Source organism: Urocampus carinirostris, chromosome 10 (genome assembly GCF_059441175.1).
Source record: "Urocampus carinirostris isolate Australia breed hairy pipefish chromosome 10, RoL_Ucar_1.0, whole genome shotgun sequence".
NCBI lineage: Eukaryota > Metazoa > Chordata > Actinopteri > Syngnathiformes > Syngnathidae > Urocampus > Urocampus carinirostris.
The window spans coordinates 20,354,303-20,374,742 of record NC_142358.1 but is presented as its reverse complement, the minus strand read 5'-3'; the positions used below and the strand labels follow the sequence as shown (position 1 = coordinate 20,374,742).

Below are 20,440 nucleotides of genomic sequence, written 5' to 3'. Positions count from 1 at the left end.
GACCAAGTCAAAGTCAGGATTTAAATCTTTTTGAGATGCTGAGGTGAATTGTGCAGTTCATGCAAGAAACCATTCCAATATGGTAGATTGGAAACAATTTTGCAAAGAAGAGTGGCCATTGAACACACAGCTGTAGGGTTATCTGCTGGCAGGTTGAGGTGGCAGCAGGAAAATAAGCACTATCGGGACAATAGATGCATTTACAGTAGATAACACTATGAACAAAATAGGAGATTGGTTGCATTGTTATTAGGTGCACCATTTATTTCAGTTAGTCTTAAAATGGGTGCAGAATTATCATTTTTACAACTACATGTCAAAGAAATTCACATTTTTTTATTAGGAAATGTTTGAATGTCGACATACGTTTGTCACCATTGCCTGGTTAAGTATGTAGTAGTTGAAGTACAGGTATATCTTGGTGTATTTATGAGGCTTCCATTTTAGTCCTGGTAAGAGCAGCATTTGTCTTATCTATCTTTTTGGAAAATAGTGTACGTCCAAAATAAGTACAAATTAATTGATATGACTTATTAACATATAGATTGGCTGTGATTAGAAACAATGTAAATACCAGTATGCAACACTTTAATATTTCTGTCAGTATTCAATTGATCAAAAATGGTTCAAAGATTCAGAGTAACTTATCATGTCCCAGCACTTTACACTATTGTTAAAGACAAGTCATGTGTTTGTAAGGGCATGTGGTACCCACATTCAGAACATTGGTCACCTATATGTTTGACGTAAATGAAAATACCTTAAAACAGGGTTTAACAAACTTTTTGAAGATGAGAGCTACATTTTTGTTACTGATTAGCGCGACGGTTTACAAATTTGATACATTAAAATTTTGATACATCGTTTCTACAATAGCATGTTACTAATATGTTGTTAATGTTATTACAACATATTAGTAACATGCTATATTATATGTTAATATGTTATTACAAACAGATCACAGAAGGTGAATTTAGACTGTTCAAAGAATGGCAGGCTGAATAATCGGCCATCACACATTTTCAGTTTGCCAAATCTGGCCCACTTTTTAAAGTTTTAAAACCTTTAGCATGGAGAGTCATATCCTGAACTAAAGGTAACTCTGGATAAAAATAGCCAGGTAGGATGTAATTGTGCATGTGAACAGTGTTCGGAATAAACCATTACACCCCGTTAAGTTTGTACAAAAGTTTTAGTCACCATTCAAATGTAATATAGAAACATTTTCAAAAATAAGGCCGAATTCTAGAGAATGTTTTTAATTCATATAACAAATATCAACTACAGTCTAATTATCTCATGCCTGAAACACAACACATTCAATGACCTCTAGAGATTTCACTAATAGCAAGATATCTACTTCTGAAATAAGTACGGAATACATATTTTGAAACATTATTTTCAATTAAATTTGTTCTGAAAACAACTCTGTTTATCTGTGTATTCAAATGACTAAGTTCTTGTTTGCAATTCATTATTTAGTAGTACACTATTCCATAGAAGTTATGAAATTAAACTTAAATGTTACATCTTTCAAAGTTTTGGAGTTGTTTTATGCTATGAATTGGATATTTGCAACTGGTTTTCTATATTGTTTCCTATATTGTTCGTGTATCACAGTTTCTGAATGCTCTGCATAAACATTTATTCAAAAAAATTAAGGGCTACACATACAAAAATGACATGACTTGTAATGTTTATTTAATATTCTCATCTCATCTCATCTCATCAGCCGCACCGCTTATCCTCATTAGGGTCGCGGGGGGGGCTGGAGCCCATCCCAGCCATCTCCGGGCAGTGGGCAGGGGACACCCTGAACTGGTTGCCAGCCAATCGCAGGGCACACAGGGACAGACAACTCATTCGCTCATTCACACCTAGGGACAATTTGGACCGGCCAATTCACCTGAAATGCATGTTTTTGGAACGTGGGAGGAAACCGGAGTGCCCGGAGGAAACCCACGCAAGCACGGGGAGAACATACAAACTCCGCACAGGAAGTCTGGAGCTGGATTTGAACCCACGACAGGTTCCCATGACATGAACTGTGCCGCACAAGCGCTAACCACTGCGCCGCCGTGCTGCCCTTATTTAATATTATGGAATACAAATTACAAGTTGAACAACAACTTAAACTTCCCTAACAAGTAACTCTCATTCAGAAATGTAGGTTCCCAACATCACTCGACAAAGTATAATACATAATCCTGTATTTATTTGTACAGAAACATAATTTGTTTTGTCCAGGCTGACAAAACACTAAAAAACGACCAATGAGATGAAGCCTGTGTGGGTGGGAAATGTTAAGCCTCCAACTAGTGGCTGCCAGCGTTGGGAGGGAGTTCTCTCCATTGCTGGAGAGGGAAATCCCTAATTCTTGCGGGGTTTTGGATTAAGGAGATATAAGGACATACATGGAGGTATAAGGACATACATAATTTAACAGTGATCGATCAGATGTATCGATATCTTTTAAGGGTCGGAAGCCGGACACGTGTGTTGACTTGTTCCAGTCAGCAACGAGCATGTAAAGATTGTCAATGTCGATATTTAGTTCCGAATTGCGCCTACAAAATAAATAAAGCACAAATACAAACCATGAACTGGTTGCAAAGAAAGCGGACAATTTTGTTTAGTATTACAACGTGTACATCTAGTTGACAGTATAAAGTGTACCATACTAACTAAATAATGATTTACACACGTTGTACCAGTGGCTGTTGATGTTTTATTCTGAAATTACATATGGTTAGGGGAATATCACTATTATGGAGCTGTCCTAAAACTGCTGCTGTCATTGACTGAGGGTGTTATCTTACACAGGCCAAATGGTCCGTTGAACATAACGGCGTGTCCATGACGGCTATGGAATACTCCCCGCCATAGATATCACAATTTTCCTTTTATACACCGGGTTACTTAATCGATCGGTTTTTTTGGGCGTTTTATCTGTTCATAGTGCGACGATGGATCGAGTTAAAAACTCCATGCAGCAAGTACCCAACGCAATCCCTAAAGTGATTCGACGCACAGGAGGTGCTAACAGCCTGGAGCTGGAGAAGGAAAACTTCGAAAGAGGGCAGGTGTGTCACACAACATTCTTATATCCGCTAGATTTGTTGTAAGTGTAAAGTGGGCGTGCACAAAGTTAAGGACAGAAACGTGTATGGAATGAAAGGAAACCAATCTGAAAACCCCATCTTTTTTCTAAGACATAACAGGTTTCCTGCGATGAAGCATGTCGAGTACTTGGGTGTTGTGTTCAGTGTCAGTCACTGTGAGTGATCAGCAGATACCAATCAGTAACCACAACAAAGGAGCTATTGAAATTTAGGTCAATGGCCATTCGTATTAAGATAACTGTAGTTTACTTTACCTGCTGTATACAAACCATTCAAGAGCTTTCCTTTTTATTCTCAATATGGTAAGTCATAGCATGCACAATAAACACTATGATGAAGCATAAGCAATTTGAATAAACATGCATAGAAAAAAAAATCTGATTTATGACAGCATAGTCTCAATTAGCATGCTTGCATGCAGGTTACTGTTGTGCTATGGATCCTGCTGTTTCCTGCCTACTCTAAAAGACCAGAGAAAGGGAGATTAAGTAGGTCAAATGAATCAACGCAGCCAAATTGATGTCATACTGATGTTCTGATTATAGACTCTATTTTGACAGTGCGTTTCAATATGCTCAGCAGTTATCTCAGTGGTCGGCAACCACCAGGCCGCAGACCGGTACTGGGTTGCAAAGAAAAAAATGAAAATGCATTAGTTTTCGCTTATACTGAATTCATTTATACATACTTACATTTTTTTCGCTCAAAAATAAAATCAAAGCCATAATTGAAATCAAAGTTTGGGTGCACATCACATCAATGTTTTACGGTAATTTGAACATTTTGCAATAGTGTAAAAAATCAATATGAATAACCTCATAACCATGACAATGCTTTTAAAATAGACCCGTTGCATTGAAGTTTGTTTTATTGTTATGCTATTTTATGCAATTATATGCTATGTTCCTGCCCAAAACATTCACCTGGAAAACGCTGGTTAACGAGTGATCCCAAGAGCCAAGAAGAAATCCGCAGGTTCGAGAGTGTTCTCCATTTGTATATCTCTGATCTCATTTGCTCAGCATCAAATGCGGCGGGAATCAGACATGGCTCACCACAGTGAGGGTGAAAAATCACAATCACAAAATCAACAATGTTGTTTAACTATTGACCTATCATGTGCGCCTTCAATATAAAAAAAGGCGAGGCGTGTTACAGTGAGTAAAAACAGTATGATGTGAGATAAAATTTAATACATTTTCTCATGTTACTTAAATGCCCAGTAATCTACTGTATTGTTTGCATTATAAATTGCACCTGCCAAAAATTGTATAATTAAGAAGGAAAATGCATATATATGTCACATATCAAGTATATTTTGCATTGTGGGAGAAATCTATTTGATAACAACCAACACCAAACACATACAGAACATGTCATAGTGAAAGGAAAGACGTTGATATGATTAAAACAACAATACAAAAGACATATGTGTCACCTTGAAAGTCAATTTGAAAAAATAAAATAAAATAGAGATCACGGTGTGTTACAGTACGTTACCCGCATTTGTATATCATAGACACGCTCTAATATGATTTGCCAGTAACAATGTAACATATTAAGATAACTATCATAAATAACATGCTTACCAAACTATCAGATTCTCTCCAAATCACTAAACCCAATCAAATCTTTATCCTCTGTGTCACTTTTAACGAGAAAAATCTCCTCCAACTAGGGGCGATAAGCCGCTTCCTTCTTCCGGTTTGAAAAACAGGGCATGGTCGAAATTATCAACACAGGCCTAAAAAACCCTCTTGCGGTTTAGTGTGAAAATAACATGTGAAATTATATAATACCGGTAATAGAAATTTAAAACTCAATGATAAAACAAGTTAATCATTTTACACATTAGTCTCACCGGTAGTATAAGTCGCATCCCCGGCCAAACCATGAAGAAAACTTACGATAGTGAAAACACAGTGGATATAGGCTTATTATTATTGTTTTATTATTAATTTTATTACTGCTAATGTTATTAGTGGGCCGGGTTGCAAGAATATTGTCAGGCGTTAAACTGGTCCTTTGTACAGAAAAGCTTGCCGACTATTGAGCTATCCGGCTAGCCTCCGAGTCATCTGTTTCATTCAGTCAACAACCCTCACATTCAAACACACTTCTCTCTGGAAAGACAGCAGAGGCTTGGATTAGATGGATTGTGTGTCAAAGCGTACCATGTACGGTTACTAGGTCATTGTCAGGCTTATACGTAACATTCTCTTCAGGTACATATATTTTTACTGGTTACATTGCTTAGGGTCCTAGGTGAGGTACAGTCTATTCCATCAACTTTGGTTTAGAGACTTGGTGCACTGCACATTTTGTCCGTTAGCATATCATGTAGCCCTATTTTCGTATATGCTTTTCTGCCTCCCTGTTGATTTTTGACTTGTGACCTAAGTGATGGGAGGAATCAAGAATCTCTTTTGTTTCTTGGCAGAGGATCAAAGAGAGATAATCCATCTGGTCCGTTTTATTCTAAAGCCGCCTACATCTGTTGTTAAGTCGATGTCACTGCTATTGTCGTCAGTGAAATACATCTACAGTACATTACAGTGCTGTAAAAAAGTATTTGCCCTCTTCCCAAATTATTTGTTTTTTGCATATTTATCACTCACAAAGGTTCAGATCATCAAACCAATTTTAATATCACAGAGGGACAACCCAAAAAAATACAAAAAGACAGATTGAAATATGGATTCCATTTATTAAAGCACAAAAAAGAATCATAACCCATCTGCCCCAATGTGAAAAAAGTACTTGCACCCTGAACCTATTAGGGAATTGGGCCACCTTTGTCAGTGATAACAGAAATCAAATGTTTACAGTAATTGGTAATAAGACTTTCACAAAAATGCTATGAAGGAATCTTGGCCCACTCTTCTCTGCAAAGTTGTTTAAAATCTGCTATATTGGAGGGTTTTCTAGCATGAACTGCCCATTTAAGGCCACATCACAGCATCTCAATTGGATTTAAATCCGGACTTAGACCTGGCCACTTCAGAACCTTTTTCTTTTTTTTGAGTCATTCAGAGGTGGATTTGCTTGTGTGTTTAGGGTCATTGCTTTGCTGCATGATCCAAGAGTGCTTGAGTTTGAGGGCATAAACTGATGACCAGAAGTTCTCCTTCAGGACCTTCTGGTAAAAAACAGACATCATTGTTCCGTCAACCACAGCATAAGGCTCTGACAGTGATACGCTGGAGCCCTACGGCTCTGTGACCTTTTCAGCACTGATGGATCATTTTTTTTTCAAATTTCTTCGGGAATATTTTAAGATTGGAATATCAATTATTTTCTTCAGACTTTGTAGCCCACTTCCCTTGGTATAACAGATTCAATTTAAGTGATTTCCTTATTCAACACAGGTGGTGGCAACCAATGTTGGTATTGGTCTGTGGAATTGAACTCAGCTTTGCCTAAATAATTGGAATAAACATTTCAAAACTGCATTTTGTAATGTCTTGGGTTGTCTCTGTGTGATATTAAAATTGGTTTGATAATTTGAAACCTTTTTAATTGATAAATAGGCAAATAGCTCAGAATTCAGTGAGAGGGCACATGTTTTTTCACAGCACTGTAAAGTGGGGTTTAGATATCTTGCCTGAAAACCTAAGTAAGAAGTGTGTCATCAGGTTAAAAAACTCAGACCCACCCCCACCAGTTGTTGCATGATTCCAGCGTTGCTGCTTTTTTAGGTTGCTTATGCAATTAAAGTAACTTCAGAATTCTTCTTGAGCTATTTTGTATTTCGGAAGTAGTGGTGGTAGTAATATATGGATGCATGAGCTATAATTAAAGCTTGTGGAAAGCTTTTTGGGCACAATTTCTGCGGTTGGGCTGTTCAGTGTGGACCTTTGACATCACATTGTGTGTTGTAAATCAAGACCTTGTAATCGGAGTAAGGTTAGCCTCCTCAGTGTAATTTTTGTAACGTGTTAGCTCTTATAAACAAGTGTATTTTACTGAAGTTTGTGATATCTGCAAATTTGCTTACTGGCCCCTGTAGTGCAGGTAAGGTAGCACGTTTACATCTTTAGATTCCTTGATTGTCCGAGACTCAATAGAATTCTCATTGCAAATCTGTTGTTTTAGTTTATTTTTTTTAAGTTAACTGATTTGTTTGCTTTTATAGCATTCTTCTTTTAATTTATTTACTCAGTTTAATACATTCAAAACATTTATTATCATTTGACTCGACTGTGCTTCGCTTTATGTTTGCATCCGGTAAAACCAGTTGCGGGCCATGCATTTTTTACCTAGACCTTCAGTAGTGCTACGTCTGAAACAATCAAACCCTCAATAACTTTTTTATGGTTACAAATTCTTTATGCAGCTACAACCGCGATATAAATTTAAAAAAGCATTGATATTAAACTCATTAAATTGCAATATTATTTAGGAATACAGACTCATTTTACTTACCAAAATCCTTTATTTCTAAACAAAATCCATTCTCCTTTTCTTTCAAGATTTCATACAGATTGCATTCCAGTTCCATCAAGAAGTTCTTTTATATCGCCATCAAAGCTATTGCTGAAAGCCAAGCCTTTTCTGTCACATTTCTGGCATATGTTTTTATTCTATGTAGCTCTGAAAACGTCCGTTCGACAGAAGCAGTGGACACAGAGATAGTTTTCTTCACTTTTTTTCTATAATACTTCTGTTACTGTCCCCCCAATCATAGTTTGTGAAACCGCTGATGTTTCCCTAGGCCAGCTAAAAGGCATTGGCTCCGCCATCTCGAAATATGATTGGCTAAACAATATCACAGTAATTAGTTAACGTACTGCGTCATAGGAAATTATCCAATTTGTGTGCCTATCTGGTTTAGTAAAAGCTATTTCTCATTTGGATTTGCTTTTTTGGAGGTGCAACGGTATTGATTGGTGTCCCGCAAGATTTTTTTCATTGAAAGAAATCTGCCTTTGTTCAAAAAAGGTTAAAAAACACTGGGTTAAACCAACTGCTTTATCGACACTTTCTTTATGTCTCAGGGCCTGCACTGTAAAGGCCGGGTAGATTTCTGACCCTGGCAACAAGTAATGGCTGAAATGTGATTGGGTAAATGCTTAAATCAGGGAAAAGGCAATGAAAGGAAACTGACAGACAATCTGGAATTATTTGAAAGTACTCCTGACAAAATGTAATTAACATCACATGATTTGGATATGTCTTAGACTAGCAGCGAGGACCTTGTAGGCCCTGAGGGCCCACCACTGTGTAAACCATGTACACCGGGAAAGCAAATGTTACAGAAAATTTACTGAGACTGCAGAAACAGCAGGCAGTGATGGTGGCCTCACTGGCCCAACTGGATACAGAATTAAACACTGGAGAATGGCAGGACAGTTTGTGCAGCAGAGTTACGTAGTCCCTGGTGACGGCAACATTGGCTTTGCCCTGCTAGTTGTTTGCTCATGGCATCTCTGCTTGACATTACAGGAGAGGAAAACTAGAGAGACGTTTCCCCACATGTAACGGAGGTCAAATGTCCCTCTAGATCTCTGTTGCTCTGTCAAGTTGAAGTAAAATCCAGTTTGTATATAAACTAACAATTTCAAAGAAAAATGGCCTCAGGCTATGTGTAGCCTATTGTCTATTGTTAGGCAACACATTCAAAAATGCTCTCATTTGTCTAAATTGCATTTGGTTTGTACACTGGGTGGCACGGCAGGATAAGAGAAACATAGGGTTTTTTTTTTAACATCATTCTCCAGTTTTATTCCAATCACAATTATTTGATTTGATACATTGCTGAAAAATCTGTGGGAATGTTGGATGAACAGGGCTGCTAGACTCTCCACAAGCAAGAATTTTGGTAAACTCCAACTTGTAGTTTTTTTATTCACCAATATTGTTTTTTTTTTTAAAGTTCAGTGTGTATTATTTAGCGCCTCATAGTGGCAAAAACAAACTTCATTCAGACTTTTTTTTTTAATAATAAGCAAAAATACATGAACTGTCATATAAACATGCCTTTTTAAAACTACTCGCAGGGGATCACTCGTTATTGTTTGGCACTACACGATACTGCGTCATCTAACAGTCAAATAATACACACTGTCCCGTCGATTTTGCAATGCAGCTTTTCAATGAATCGATCACTGTTGTCAAGTAACTTTTAGGCCTGCTTCTGAGACAGTTACTTTCCAGAAAACTTTGGTCAATCATTTATGAAATGAGTGTAGAAAATTACACCCACTAATGTCGACTGATCAGAATCGGATTTTAGGAAAATATCAATTTTGCCCAATCATTATTATATGTTTTTACTATCATTTTGTTTAGAATGTCGCAGTCTGATATCAGTACTGTAAAAAATACAATCAATCTGTTTACTTGCAAAATTTGAGCATATGAATCTTGTACAAGCAGCCTTTCTTTTCTTTTTTTCTGTTTGTGGCTCCTCTGGGTATTCCCAGAAAAGAAAATTAATTAATCTTAAACTATGCGGATGAAGAAGAAAAAACTGTGATACTTCGTTTTATAATATAGTATTTAACATTGTCAAGTGTTTTTTGGTCTTTCTGAGCTTTTCAATTATACAGTAGTTGTCAAATTTAAACACTGTATTTTTAGTCATTAAATATACTATCTTTTATCACGATTTGGCGATATGGTGCATTAATAACTTACTGACAACTACATATTTGTCGGAGGACTTTAATCCCAAATGACTGGATTTGTTTTTGGGATGACATAACAGCGTGCTATTTAGTTGGCTAAACATTTAAGTGTTTATATTTGATTGTACTAAAGACAATTTTTCATTTTTCTTCATTTAGTCTTGCTTCAGGACAAAACAATGAATGTCCAGAATTTTTTATCTATCTGTATCAGATCTCCTCTTTGGATTTGGCCCAGATACCTTTGACCGGTATACTGGAACCATGTACTGTATAATGTTTTTTTTACACCAATTGTTGGACTTTGCGCCAGTGCTGATTGGAGCGACAGTTAAGGGAACAGATATTATTTTGCGTAGAGACGTACAGTATTGAGCATTGTCGTTTACTCTTGCCTGTTCAAATTCAAAATTTTTAAAACATATTTTGACAAATAAATGATTCCAAACCTTTATTCCTGTAACCAGTAACGTACCAGATATCATGTACCGACATTTTCACAAAGGTAAGTCAAAAGAAATATCAGTCCTAAGAATAGAATGGAACGGAATGGAATGGAATAGAACTGAATAGTCTTTATTGTCATCAATATAGACACGGTGAAACATTGTATGCAACGAGATTAGACATGGTACTCCAGGGTTAACATGTACTAAAGACTTTAAAGAGAAAAATTAGATGAGACCTTCAGAATAAATAGACAAAAATATTTAGAACGTCGTTCTTAGAGACAGTTAAATTAGCGCAATGAAAAATATAGTGCAATATAAAGATAAAGAAAAATACTGCAAATACGTCTTTTTTTTAATATATATATTTTGGTTAGATTTTCAGGAGATTCAACTAGGTTCACCAGACAATATGCGTCATTTTCCAATTTGTTAACATTTAATCAGTCCGGCCCTCATCTGGTAGCCTCATTTTCTATCTGGCCCTTCCATCCATTTGACTTTGACACTCCTGCCCTAGGACCACAAAGTGAGGAGACCGTGCAGTTTTTTCCATACTCTGTTGAGCCTTTGGTTTGATGTTTTTTGGGTATTTTAGACAAGCTGTGAATCCCATACTATGGATCACGCAATCTGTTGTAAAACATATACAGTACAAAGCAATGATTCTGTATCTGTGCGGGGAATACTATTACTAGCGTGCTAGTTAAAGGGACATTGTGCATTATTTAGTACCTATTTTTGGTAAAAAATAAACTTTTCATTCATTAAAAAAACAAAATTATCTAAATATTAACCAGAAATAAATCATCTATCCTATAAATGTGATTTTTTATTAATACTTGTAGATCAAGAATTTTTTATTTTACATAAAATGAGGCTCACCTAGAGGGAGCTGACATTATTGTCTGTCATTTTGCTGCAAAGGGTACCCCCTTTTGGCTAAACTCTTTCCCATAACACTCCATTACAACGTTGTACAACGTGGTACTGCGAGACAAAAGAATGGGTTGATGAGATAAAATGTAATTTATTTATCTTTGTCATCTACAATCCTAATAACCTTGGTTAAGATTCAACGGGTTCACTGCTTTGATCCGTGATCGATTCCTGTTGCATCCAATGCTGAGCAAATAAAGTCAGCAATATTTTTCCACTGATCAATCATCGCTCAATTACGGTGATATACTACTGTAAGCCATCAGTATAACGCGCACCCAAACTTTGAGTTTTTTGGTGGTGAAAAAAAAAATGTGTTTTCTTACAAATCTATACGCATAAGCAAAAAATGTGGCATTTCTTCTCTTTCTGCGTGACCCGTATCAAACTGCCCGATACCGGTCTGCGACATGTTCATTGCTGACCACTAATTTTGAGTCTCCCTGATCAGGTATTACACAGTGTCCCTTTAACAACTTCAAAATATATTTATTTTTGTTGTTTTGTTTGAAATTCTTTAAACAAAACAGATTAAAATCCAGTTTGAAAATATCACATTTGCAATTTCAATAAGGCGGGCCTTCTTGTTCTGGCGTTTTTTAAATGTATGCATTTTTCCAATTTTTTTTGTTTACCGTCAACACGCCATTCATTCAGAATAAAAATGTCCAAAAAGTGGAGATAGGCATTTTATGATGGCAACAGCCACGTTTTCTTTTTTACTTGCTCTGAAAAATATGATTTTTAAATGTCACTCTTTAAGGTTGAACATCTCAGACCATCCAGATGGGGGCATCAGTTCCCCAGAGTTGTTCTAACTATGATTTGAGCTTTTTTCCTGAAGCTTGGTCTTGTACACAAGCAATCCTGCAGCCAGACAGAAAGGTCATACCTCCAGCTGCTAACATTCCTGCATCCCACCTTAATTGTCTGTGTGGCCTTGTCAAATATTCCTACACACTTTAAAAACAGGTCCAAAATGACCCAAATTTGAAGGAAGAGTGGACAGATTCACGCCTGGGGTTAAATAGATCCCGCTTACATTTTCAAAATAGTTTGTTTTTGTCAAAAAAACTACCTCCAAAATGTGTGATTTTGTTTGAAACACAACTAATTATTTGCTTATAACAACCTTAAAAAGTAAGCCTTCAAGGACAAACTGAAAAAAACTGGGGTTACTTTGTGAAAGCCATCCCTGAACAAATTATTCATTTAGTTTTTAAACCCCAAATAATTGTGTAATTTGTTTATTAAAGGTGAAGTGCATCATTTGACGTGTCTGTAAAAAGTTGTAAGTTAACTATTATCTCTGTTAAGTATGTGTTACATCGCACAACTGAGTTTAAAGACTCCTTATGTTTCTTCCCAAACATTGTACTTCTGAGTTTTTAGCTCAGACTTTTTGAGGTTTTTGGGTACCCGTAGCAGCAAAATGGTGATCAATTCTGTCAGATCCCCTTAAGTGAGGCTTATGTTATGTGAAACGAATGCTACTTCCTAGATCTATGAGTATTTTAAAAACACGTATGTTTATTTAATAATGCATGTATTTTAGCTTTTTATTTAAATGAATATTTTTTTATTTTTTTAACCACTATTATTATCTAACAATACACACTTTCCCTTTTAAAATATTTCCCCCAAAGCTGGGCTAATTTGTTTGAAAATCCAAATGCTATAATTGGATTGTAGAAGAAAAAAAGGTCATCGCTGATTCTCTTCAAAGAGTCTGTAGTAAGCAGAAAAAACAGTATTATCGGATGGGTGGTGGGTTGATCCCTTCACCACTGTGTCCGTGGTGGCGAAATACAGCCTGGTGGCGCCCATCTCTCTCCAGGCCAATGTTACCTTTTCCTGGTAATTCAGGCGACAGTGTGTATTATTTGACCACTAAATGTCCCTGTATAAACCCCTTTTGAGCCTACGCCATCACCGGCCAATCAAAACATACGTGCGCATTGTTGACCCAAAACAGCGAGAGTAGGAGTACTAGTTTGAATGGAGGGTGGTAAGATTTGTATGGTGAATTGCGTTTTGAAAGTCGCAATTTACAAAAACAACATGTCCAGCTGATGTGCGTATGGTTGTTCAAGTCATAGTTTTTAGAAACTCTATTTTCGGGCAAATCCCAGAGGAAACCGGCCCTTAAAAGAACTGACCAGAACGAGGACATTATTAGGAATGTCTACGTTTGCGCTGCCTATTTCATATCTTGTAATTTATCGTAACAATCTGGTTCAGATTTACTAGATACCCAATGTGTTAGTAATTGTAGGTAAGGTAAGTGTTAGAGAAATGCCACCGATGTTGACTATAGATTGTAGGTTAACTACTTCTGATAATAGCTAGTAGATATTTTATTATAATAATAATTATAAAAATAATAACATTCCTTACATTTTTATCAATGTATATTCTATTTAATACAGTATATAATAATACATTATTTTAATGTTAATAGTTATTCCTTGTTATCATTATTTTTATTGATTTCACCAAAACTAAGGATGGATTTAAGGTGGGTACAAGCCAAAAAAAGTCAGTCCTTCTAAAGTTTACTCATATGTGAACTAAGTTGCTGCAAACATGAACTGGTCACTTGTGCCACTATTTTTGTCTATATAACTTGCTGGCATAGACAGGTATTTTATTTATTACCTACCGTACCCTATGAGGACCGACGTGGTATATGAGGCAAAAAAGTCACACACAAGAGCTTCACAAAGTGACTCAGACTATCCATATGGAGCACCAATAAAAGAACATTTTGTTGTTGTTGACTTTGATCACTAAAATAAAGTCTTGCTGCTTGCACATACTTTGCTTATTCGAAATATTACCACTATCTAGGATATTTTTCCGTCAATCGGTTGGTATAAACTGACATGTACTCCGCGGTTCTTCCTCAACAGTGCGCGGTCAGCTTGGCTATTGCACACTTGTTGAAAGACACGGAAGGGGGTCTATTGTGAAGTGCAACCAAAAATGAGTGCCACAGAGCACAAGGAAGTATACAAAATGTGGAGACTTAAGGTGATCAAACCGCACCATTTTTTTTTCTCTTTTGCCCAGCCTTCTGCAAGGTTTTTGGGTACCCGTTGTGGCAAGATGGTGGACGATTATGTCAGCACCCTCTTGGTGACACTCCTGTTCTGTAAAATAAATGCAAATTTCTTTGCTTACGAGCATTTTAAAACATGTACGTTTGGCTCATAGTTTATGTATTTTTGCCTATTTTTTAAATATTGTTTTTTGAATGATTTTCTTTTACTTCTAGGAGGTGCTTAATAATGCACACTATCCTTTTAAACTTTTATGTGAAGGCTGTGGGCAAAACTATCAAATTAAAATGGATTAATATATTATTTTTTAAACAACTGATAGCAACTCGACGTGTACAGTGCATTGTTTGATTACTTAACATATGATGTTAAAAAAAATTGGAAATAAGGTGGAAACGATCCAAATAAATACATGAATAATTTGAATATATATACACGAAAAAAATGCAAACAAATGCACATAGATAAAATAGAAAGTTAAAGGTGTGGTGTGTTGTTGAGGTGTTTGTAAAAAGTTGAAAGTTAAATATATTCTCCATTAAGTATGTGTTAAGCAGAAGTAAATGGAAGGAGACCAAGAGGAAGGCCGCAATTGACGTGGATGGATGGTGTTATGAGTGCACTGCAGGGAAGAGGTCTAAATCTAGTGGAAGCTAGAGCTCTTGTTGGTCATTGGAATGAGTGGAGAGGTGTTGTAAAACGATTGTGGGATGTTGGACGCGTTCTATGAGATGGGCAGGGCACCTGTATGATGCGGTAGGGTTAAACCAGTGAAAGCTGTCGGGCCCTGCTGTTGGACAAAAGAGTGTGTTGTGTCACCCTGACCCGAGTGACATTGTTGCTTCTTGTGTCCCGTTTCATCTGGAGGGACAAAAGCATAACCAACTTGGGTGCTGAGGTGCCCAACTTGTTTGGGTGTTTGAGCATTTGGGTTGGCCATGGTCCAAAAATGTTTGTGTGTGTTTTTTGCTATTTTTTCCCCCTTTATATTTTCTTTGTTATTGTATGTGTTTGTCTTGCTGTCACCCCTCTTGAGGGATATGACCAAGGTACATAGAAGTATGTGTTAACAATCCCCAATAGAGTTGAAAGAGCCCTTATTCTTTATTTTCCATTGCGCCTATTTGCTTTTATTTTATATTTATCCGCTCTGTTTTGGGCAGAACACATTAGGTTTGAGGAAAGGGCTTGGCGGGGAGTGCTGGAGAGAGACATCATGCTTCGTCCCTGCATTTTTTTAAAAATTCTATTTGTCAGTGGAGCATATAAATGGTAAAAGCAAGGCCTGCTTCTAGTGAACTTTAAACGCCAACCCGAACCCCCCAAAAGAGTGCGTCTGAGAAATGCACATACTTGCATGCAAATGATGAACTGGCTGGCTAAGGGTGCAATTATGACAAACTTTTCAAATCCTGCACCCCACTGTTAAAAATAAGGTTCAAACAATCAAAATGAACACTTAAATAATTTAAATATAGACACACACACATACACTGACAAATACACTAAAATAAGATAAAAATAAATATTTAAAAACAATCTTAATAAATACATAATCAATTATCGTCCTGGGAGCCACCTGATTTAAATCATTTCTCACCACTTGGTGGGTATAATTGATACACACTGTCCCTTTAAGAGGCATTTTGGGGATGATTTCCAGTCTACAGTCAATGGGGGGGGACTAGGGCTAGAGAGAGGCGGGTGACCTTTACCACCTCGCCCCCTCCCTACCCAACTCTTTAGTGGACCCCCGGAACTGAGTTTGAGAACCTCCGGGTTTGAGCCACCTTATTTCGCAGCCTCCCGTGTTGCTATTGTCTCAAATCCAAGCGGGCCGTTTGCAAAATAAAGCAAGCACCAGAAGCCTCGCTGCGAGACATGTTGGCGAGCGGAATGTGAGATTTGCTTCCTTTGGCTGCGGTCCTCCCTCGTGGACTCTTAAGGTTCTTCGGGGTCGCTTGTTGCCTAGAGCTCGCGGATAGAGGGAGCTCAGAAACGCCGAAGGAAGGAATAAAGAAAGGAAGGAAGGAAGGAAGTGGGGACATGGGGGCATTTTAATACCAAATTGGGACACATGTTGAGCTAACGTCGCGCTCCTCCACCTCCCCTCTTTCTTCCAAAACATATTTGTTGACTCCGCGCTCCTCGCTTTTGGATTAAGCCAGCGGTTCTTCGGCCCGCCGCTGTCTGAAAAAGGAAAGGACCATGGACCTCAGTAAAATTGTAAGTGATCGAGAACATACATCGTCATGGCATTTTAGGAAATACTAGAACGTCGTTTCTGAGTGGTATGATGCGTAACAAGTCGTGGAAGGTATTTCCAGCGCATGTAGGGACTTGTTGTCTTCGTGTTTGTGAATGTTCGATGAAAAGTATTTTTTTTGACCGGGGGGCTTTAACAGAATGTAGACCCATCAAACTGCGACCATTTGAATGAACCGTGATCTAAACTGCAGCACAAGGGTATCTCGCTGTAAACATGAGGTTTTAGCAACTTGCACCAGTTTTGGGTTCAGAGTTAAAATGTAAATACCAGTAGTTTACATACCTGCCAACCTCAATTGAAGATTGCAACCATCGGCGTGACCAACCGGATTTAGGAGGTGCTTAAGCACCCCTCAATTCAACCCAAGCGCTCCCAAAAATAATAGACATTTTAAAATTATCCTTTCCTTAAAAAAAAAATAGGATAGGCTAAAATAGGATTGAAAAACGCTAGATTATAAAAAACGTAAAACATAACAAAAATGTACAAGAAACTACTCCTCTGCATTGAAATGTTTTGTCCATTTGATTCCTAGCACCGCTCTCGCCACTTTCCTCTTTCGCTTGTCTAGTGTCACTTGCGGCATAGCGGCACAGTATGTGGAGGCTCTTGTATTAGTCTGAGTATAGTATACATTGTTTATACCTGTCTGTGATGGCGATTGGAAAATAAGTGCTTGATCGGTTGCAACACCAAAAAGTTATTGGCAGGTTTGCAATCCTCAAAGTGCGGAAACCCAGCTTAATCTGTAAAGTGTAGGGTGTAATTATAAAGTGATGAAACAAATGCATAATTGTTTGATAAGATCCATGCTTCTTCTGTATGTGTAGGTGTGGAAACTCTTTTAGAACAAAATTAGTAAAAACTGGTCATCGTGCACCAATATTGTTTCTGATAACCACATGGTATAATGTGATGTTCACAAACATAAACCTAAAATTTAGCTAATTGCAGTTACCCTTATTAGGCGATAAGAAATCTTACAAACACATCCCGGCACCTATTTACTCACACAAAGAGACACTGTGAAGTCTAAAATTCTAATTTGGTTTATCATTTATTTTTAATGTAAACTATGAAAAAAAACAAATTTACAATGTATTGATTTATGGTCTTTCGAGGTCCGATTCCTCGTCAAATACACAAAAGAGTTTTTTGTTTCGTTGTGCTTTCTTACGTTTATTTTTAGCTTTCAGGATGGTGCCCTGACTAAAAATAGTGTGATAATCAGTTAAAACCTATTTCCTTTTCCTCTGTCATCTAAACCCTTAGCGGTGTAGTGATTACACAGTGTTGTTAATGTTATTATCAGTAATGGTATTATTGGGGGAATATTGTCAGACATAAGACTGTTCTTTGATAGAGAAAAGTTCGGGGACTGCTGGCTTTGAATGGACTTACAATACATTTAATTAGAAAAGTGTGTTGAAGAAACAGAACTTTTTAAGTCGACAAACCCTTACTTGTTTAAAAAGGACAATGTTAAATATTTGAACCCTAGATGTTGCTGTATTTTGTACTGCAACCAAAAACAAGTGCTTCAGATCACAAGAAAGTTCATAAACTATGGAAACTCAAAGTGACCAAACCTCTTTTTGCCCAGCCTTTCATAAGGTTTTTGGCTTATGTGGGGTGTCCTTAGCAGCTGATGGTAAACAATTATATTTGCTCTCTGTATGTGAGGATTATGTTATGTGAAATAAATAGAAAATTCTCAACATACGAGTATTTGAGAAACGTGCATTTATGAGGCAGTTCATGAATTTTAGCTTTTTTAAATCAATATTTTTTATTTTTAATGAATTAAGTTTTTTTTCACCAGTAGGTGGCACTAAATTAGATACAATGTCCCTGTAGGCGCTAAAGCTAAGATTTGGATGGGCTCCAGCACTCCTGTGACCCTAATGTGGATAAGTGTGCTGAAATTGGATGGATGGTTTAAACAAGAGTGCTAAAACATGGCACATTTTCAGTTCTCTGTCTTTAGCAGCAAACAATGATATTTCACTCAAAAATAAGACTTGCAGAAAAAATGGTTATATAAAATGTATTTTTTTAAATTTAACATATTTTTCTAGTCGTATAACAAAAATCAGAATAGGCATTATGAATGCAGCACGGCGGCGCAGTGGTTAGCGCGTGTGCGGCACAGTTCTGAGGTCGTGGGAACCTCCTGCGTGGGTTCAAATCCAGCTACTGGACATAGTGTGCGGAGTTTGTATGTTCTCCCCGTGCTTGCGTGGGTTTCCTCCGGGCACTCCGGTTTCCTCCCACATTCCAAAGACATGCATTTCAGGTGAATTGGCCGGTCCAAATTGTCCCTAGGTGTGACTGAGCGAGTGAGTTGTCTGTCCCCGTGTGCCCTGCGATTGGCTGGCAACCAGTTCAGGGTGTCCCCTGCCCACTGCCCGGAGATGTCTGGGATGGGCTCCAGCACCCCCGCGACCCTAATAAGGATAAGCGGTACAGCTAATGAGATGAGATGAGCATTAGGAATATTATTCCACTAAGGTGGATGGCAAACAGGCTAAATTTATTTTCAGAATCTTCATTCTCATTGTTAATAGAAAAACCATCTACTGTTATATCACACAACTTTGCTCATTATAATTCTTTGCATTGGCTACAACTGTGGTGTCAAACTAATTTTCCCTGAGGGCCACATCAGTGTAATGGCTGGCCTCAAAGGGCCTGATGAAACATATAACGTATTAACGCAGCTAAATATAATTGAATTCACATTAGCATTGAAAACCATGTTGCTACACATATATAAACACAACATAGAAAAATAATTCTCAATTCCACCTTAGAGACTTATTGTGATTAAGGGCTATACAAATAAAAATGACTTGACTTGACTTGACTTGACCCATTGGCATTCATACAGAAACACTGTCTTGAAAAGGTGCTGAACCATTATTTTTGTGGGGATTGTGATGGACAGGCATCGTAGGAAATCAAGTTTTTGGTCAAAGCACTCATGTGTAATTCATTTTTAGACGGCCACACATTTCAAGCTCTCATAGGCTGCATTAAAATGTGGTGGCTTACATTTGACTCTTAGGCCATGGGGTTGACACAATGGCCTACAACTATACTATTTATTTTAGCCAACCATTTACAAACAATACTTATGTATACAACTGGTTCAGTGGAAATACTGAGTTGCATGACTTATAGCAGTCAGCAATGTGATGGAGACAAGCGGGCTGTGTTCCAAATCCCTTGGAGCAGGTGCATGTCTGACACAAGACCGGCCTTTCATCAGATGCATGTATCAGATATACTCTTGTAAGACTTGGGGGAGGCGACACACCTACAACACATTTTCTTTATTCTTTTTAAGGGGTATGGGGGATCGGATTGGGGTCCTATGGCCAAAGGTAAGATCTTATAGGTGCTTAAATTTAAAAAAATAATAATCTTTTTTTGTGGATTCATTAATTTAGTCCTGGGGTCAGGAACCTTTTTGACCCAAAGAGCCATAATAGCAATATAAATATATATACCTTTTTTTTTTACCGTATACAGACGCTGCCCTACTTACAAACAAGATTGTTCGTAAGTTGAATTTTTTCGTAAGTTGCTTCAGTGTTATATTGTTTGTTTAAGGTTTATATAAGTATGTTTAAGGCTTCAACCCGGCACATTTTATTTTGGGGGCCAGAGCAAATGAAAGCTTATACATAAAAATGAAAACACTTGAAAGCCATTTAACATGAAACCATTGCGCTATAGCAGTGGTTCCCAAAGTGGGCGGTATCGGCCCCCTGGGGGCAGTGGATAGATCTGGGGAGGGGCGGTGAGGAAGAAGGGGGCGGGAGGAGGGCAGCAGTCCGAAGTCAGAAGTTTGAACATTTGTTTGATGATTTGTACACAACACGTTAGGGCTGCACGATTAACCGAAATCGAATCGACATCGCGATGTGACGTAGTGCGGTTGTGAAACCTCAAAGCACTGCGTTTT

At 37.6% G+C, this 20,440-nt stretch overlaps 1 protein-coding gene across 2 annotated transcripts in view; it reads left to right on the top strand.

Annotated features, from left to right (window-relative positions):
* Positions 1-2,820: 2,820 nt before the first annotated feature.
* hip1 (huntingtin interacting protein 1) overlaps positions 2,821-20,440 on the top strand; it is a 69,977-nt gene continuing 52,357 nt past the window's right edge. The window contains exon 1 of one of the 2 annotated variants that reach the window (XM_088345404.1): positions 2,821-3,083. In XM_088345404.1, coding sequence (XP_088201530.1) covers positions 2,967-3,083 — 117 coding nt within the window. In that variant the 5' untranslated portion in view covers positions 2,821-2,966. Of the gene's footprint in view, positions 3,084-15,947; positions 16,428-20,440 lie in introns of those variants that run through there. The other variant, XM_088345405.1, reaches the window with a different exon arrangement.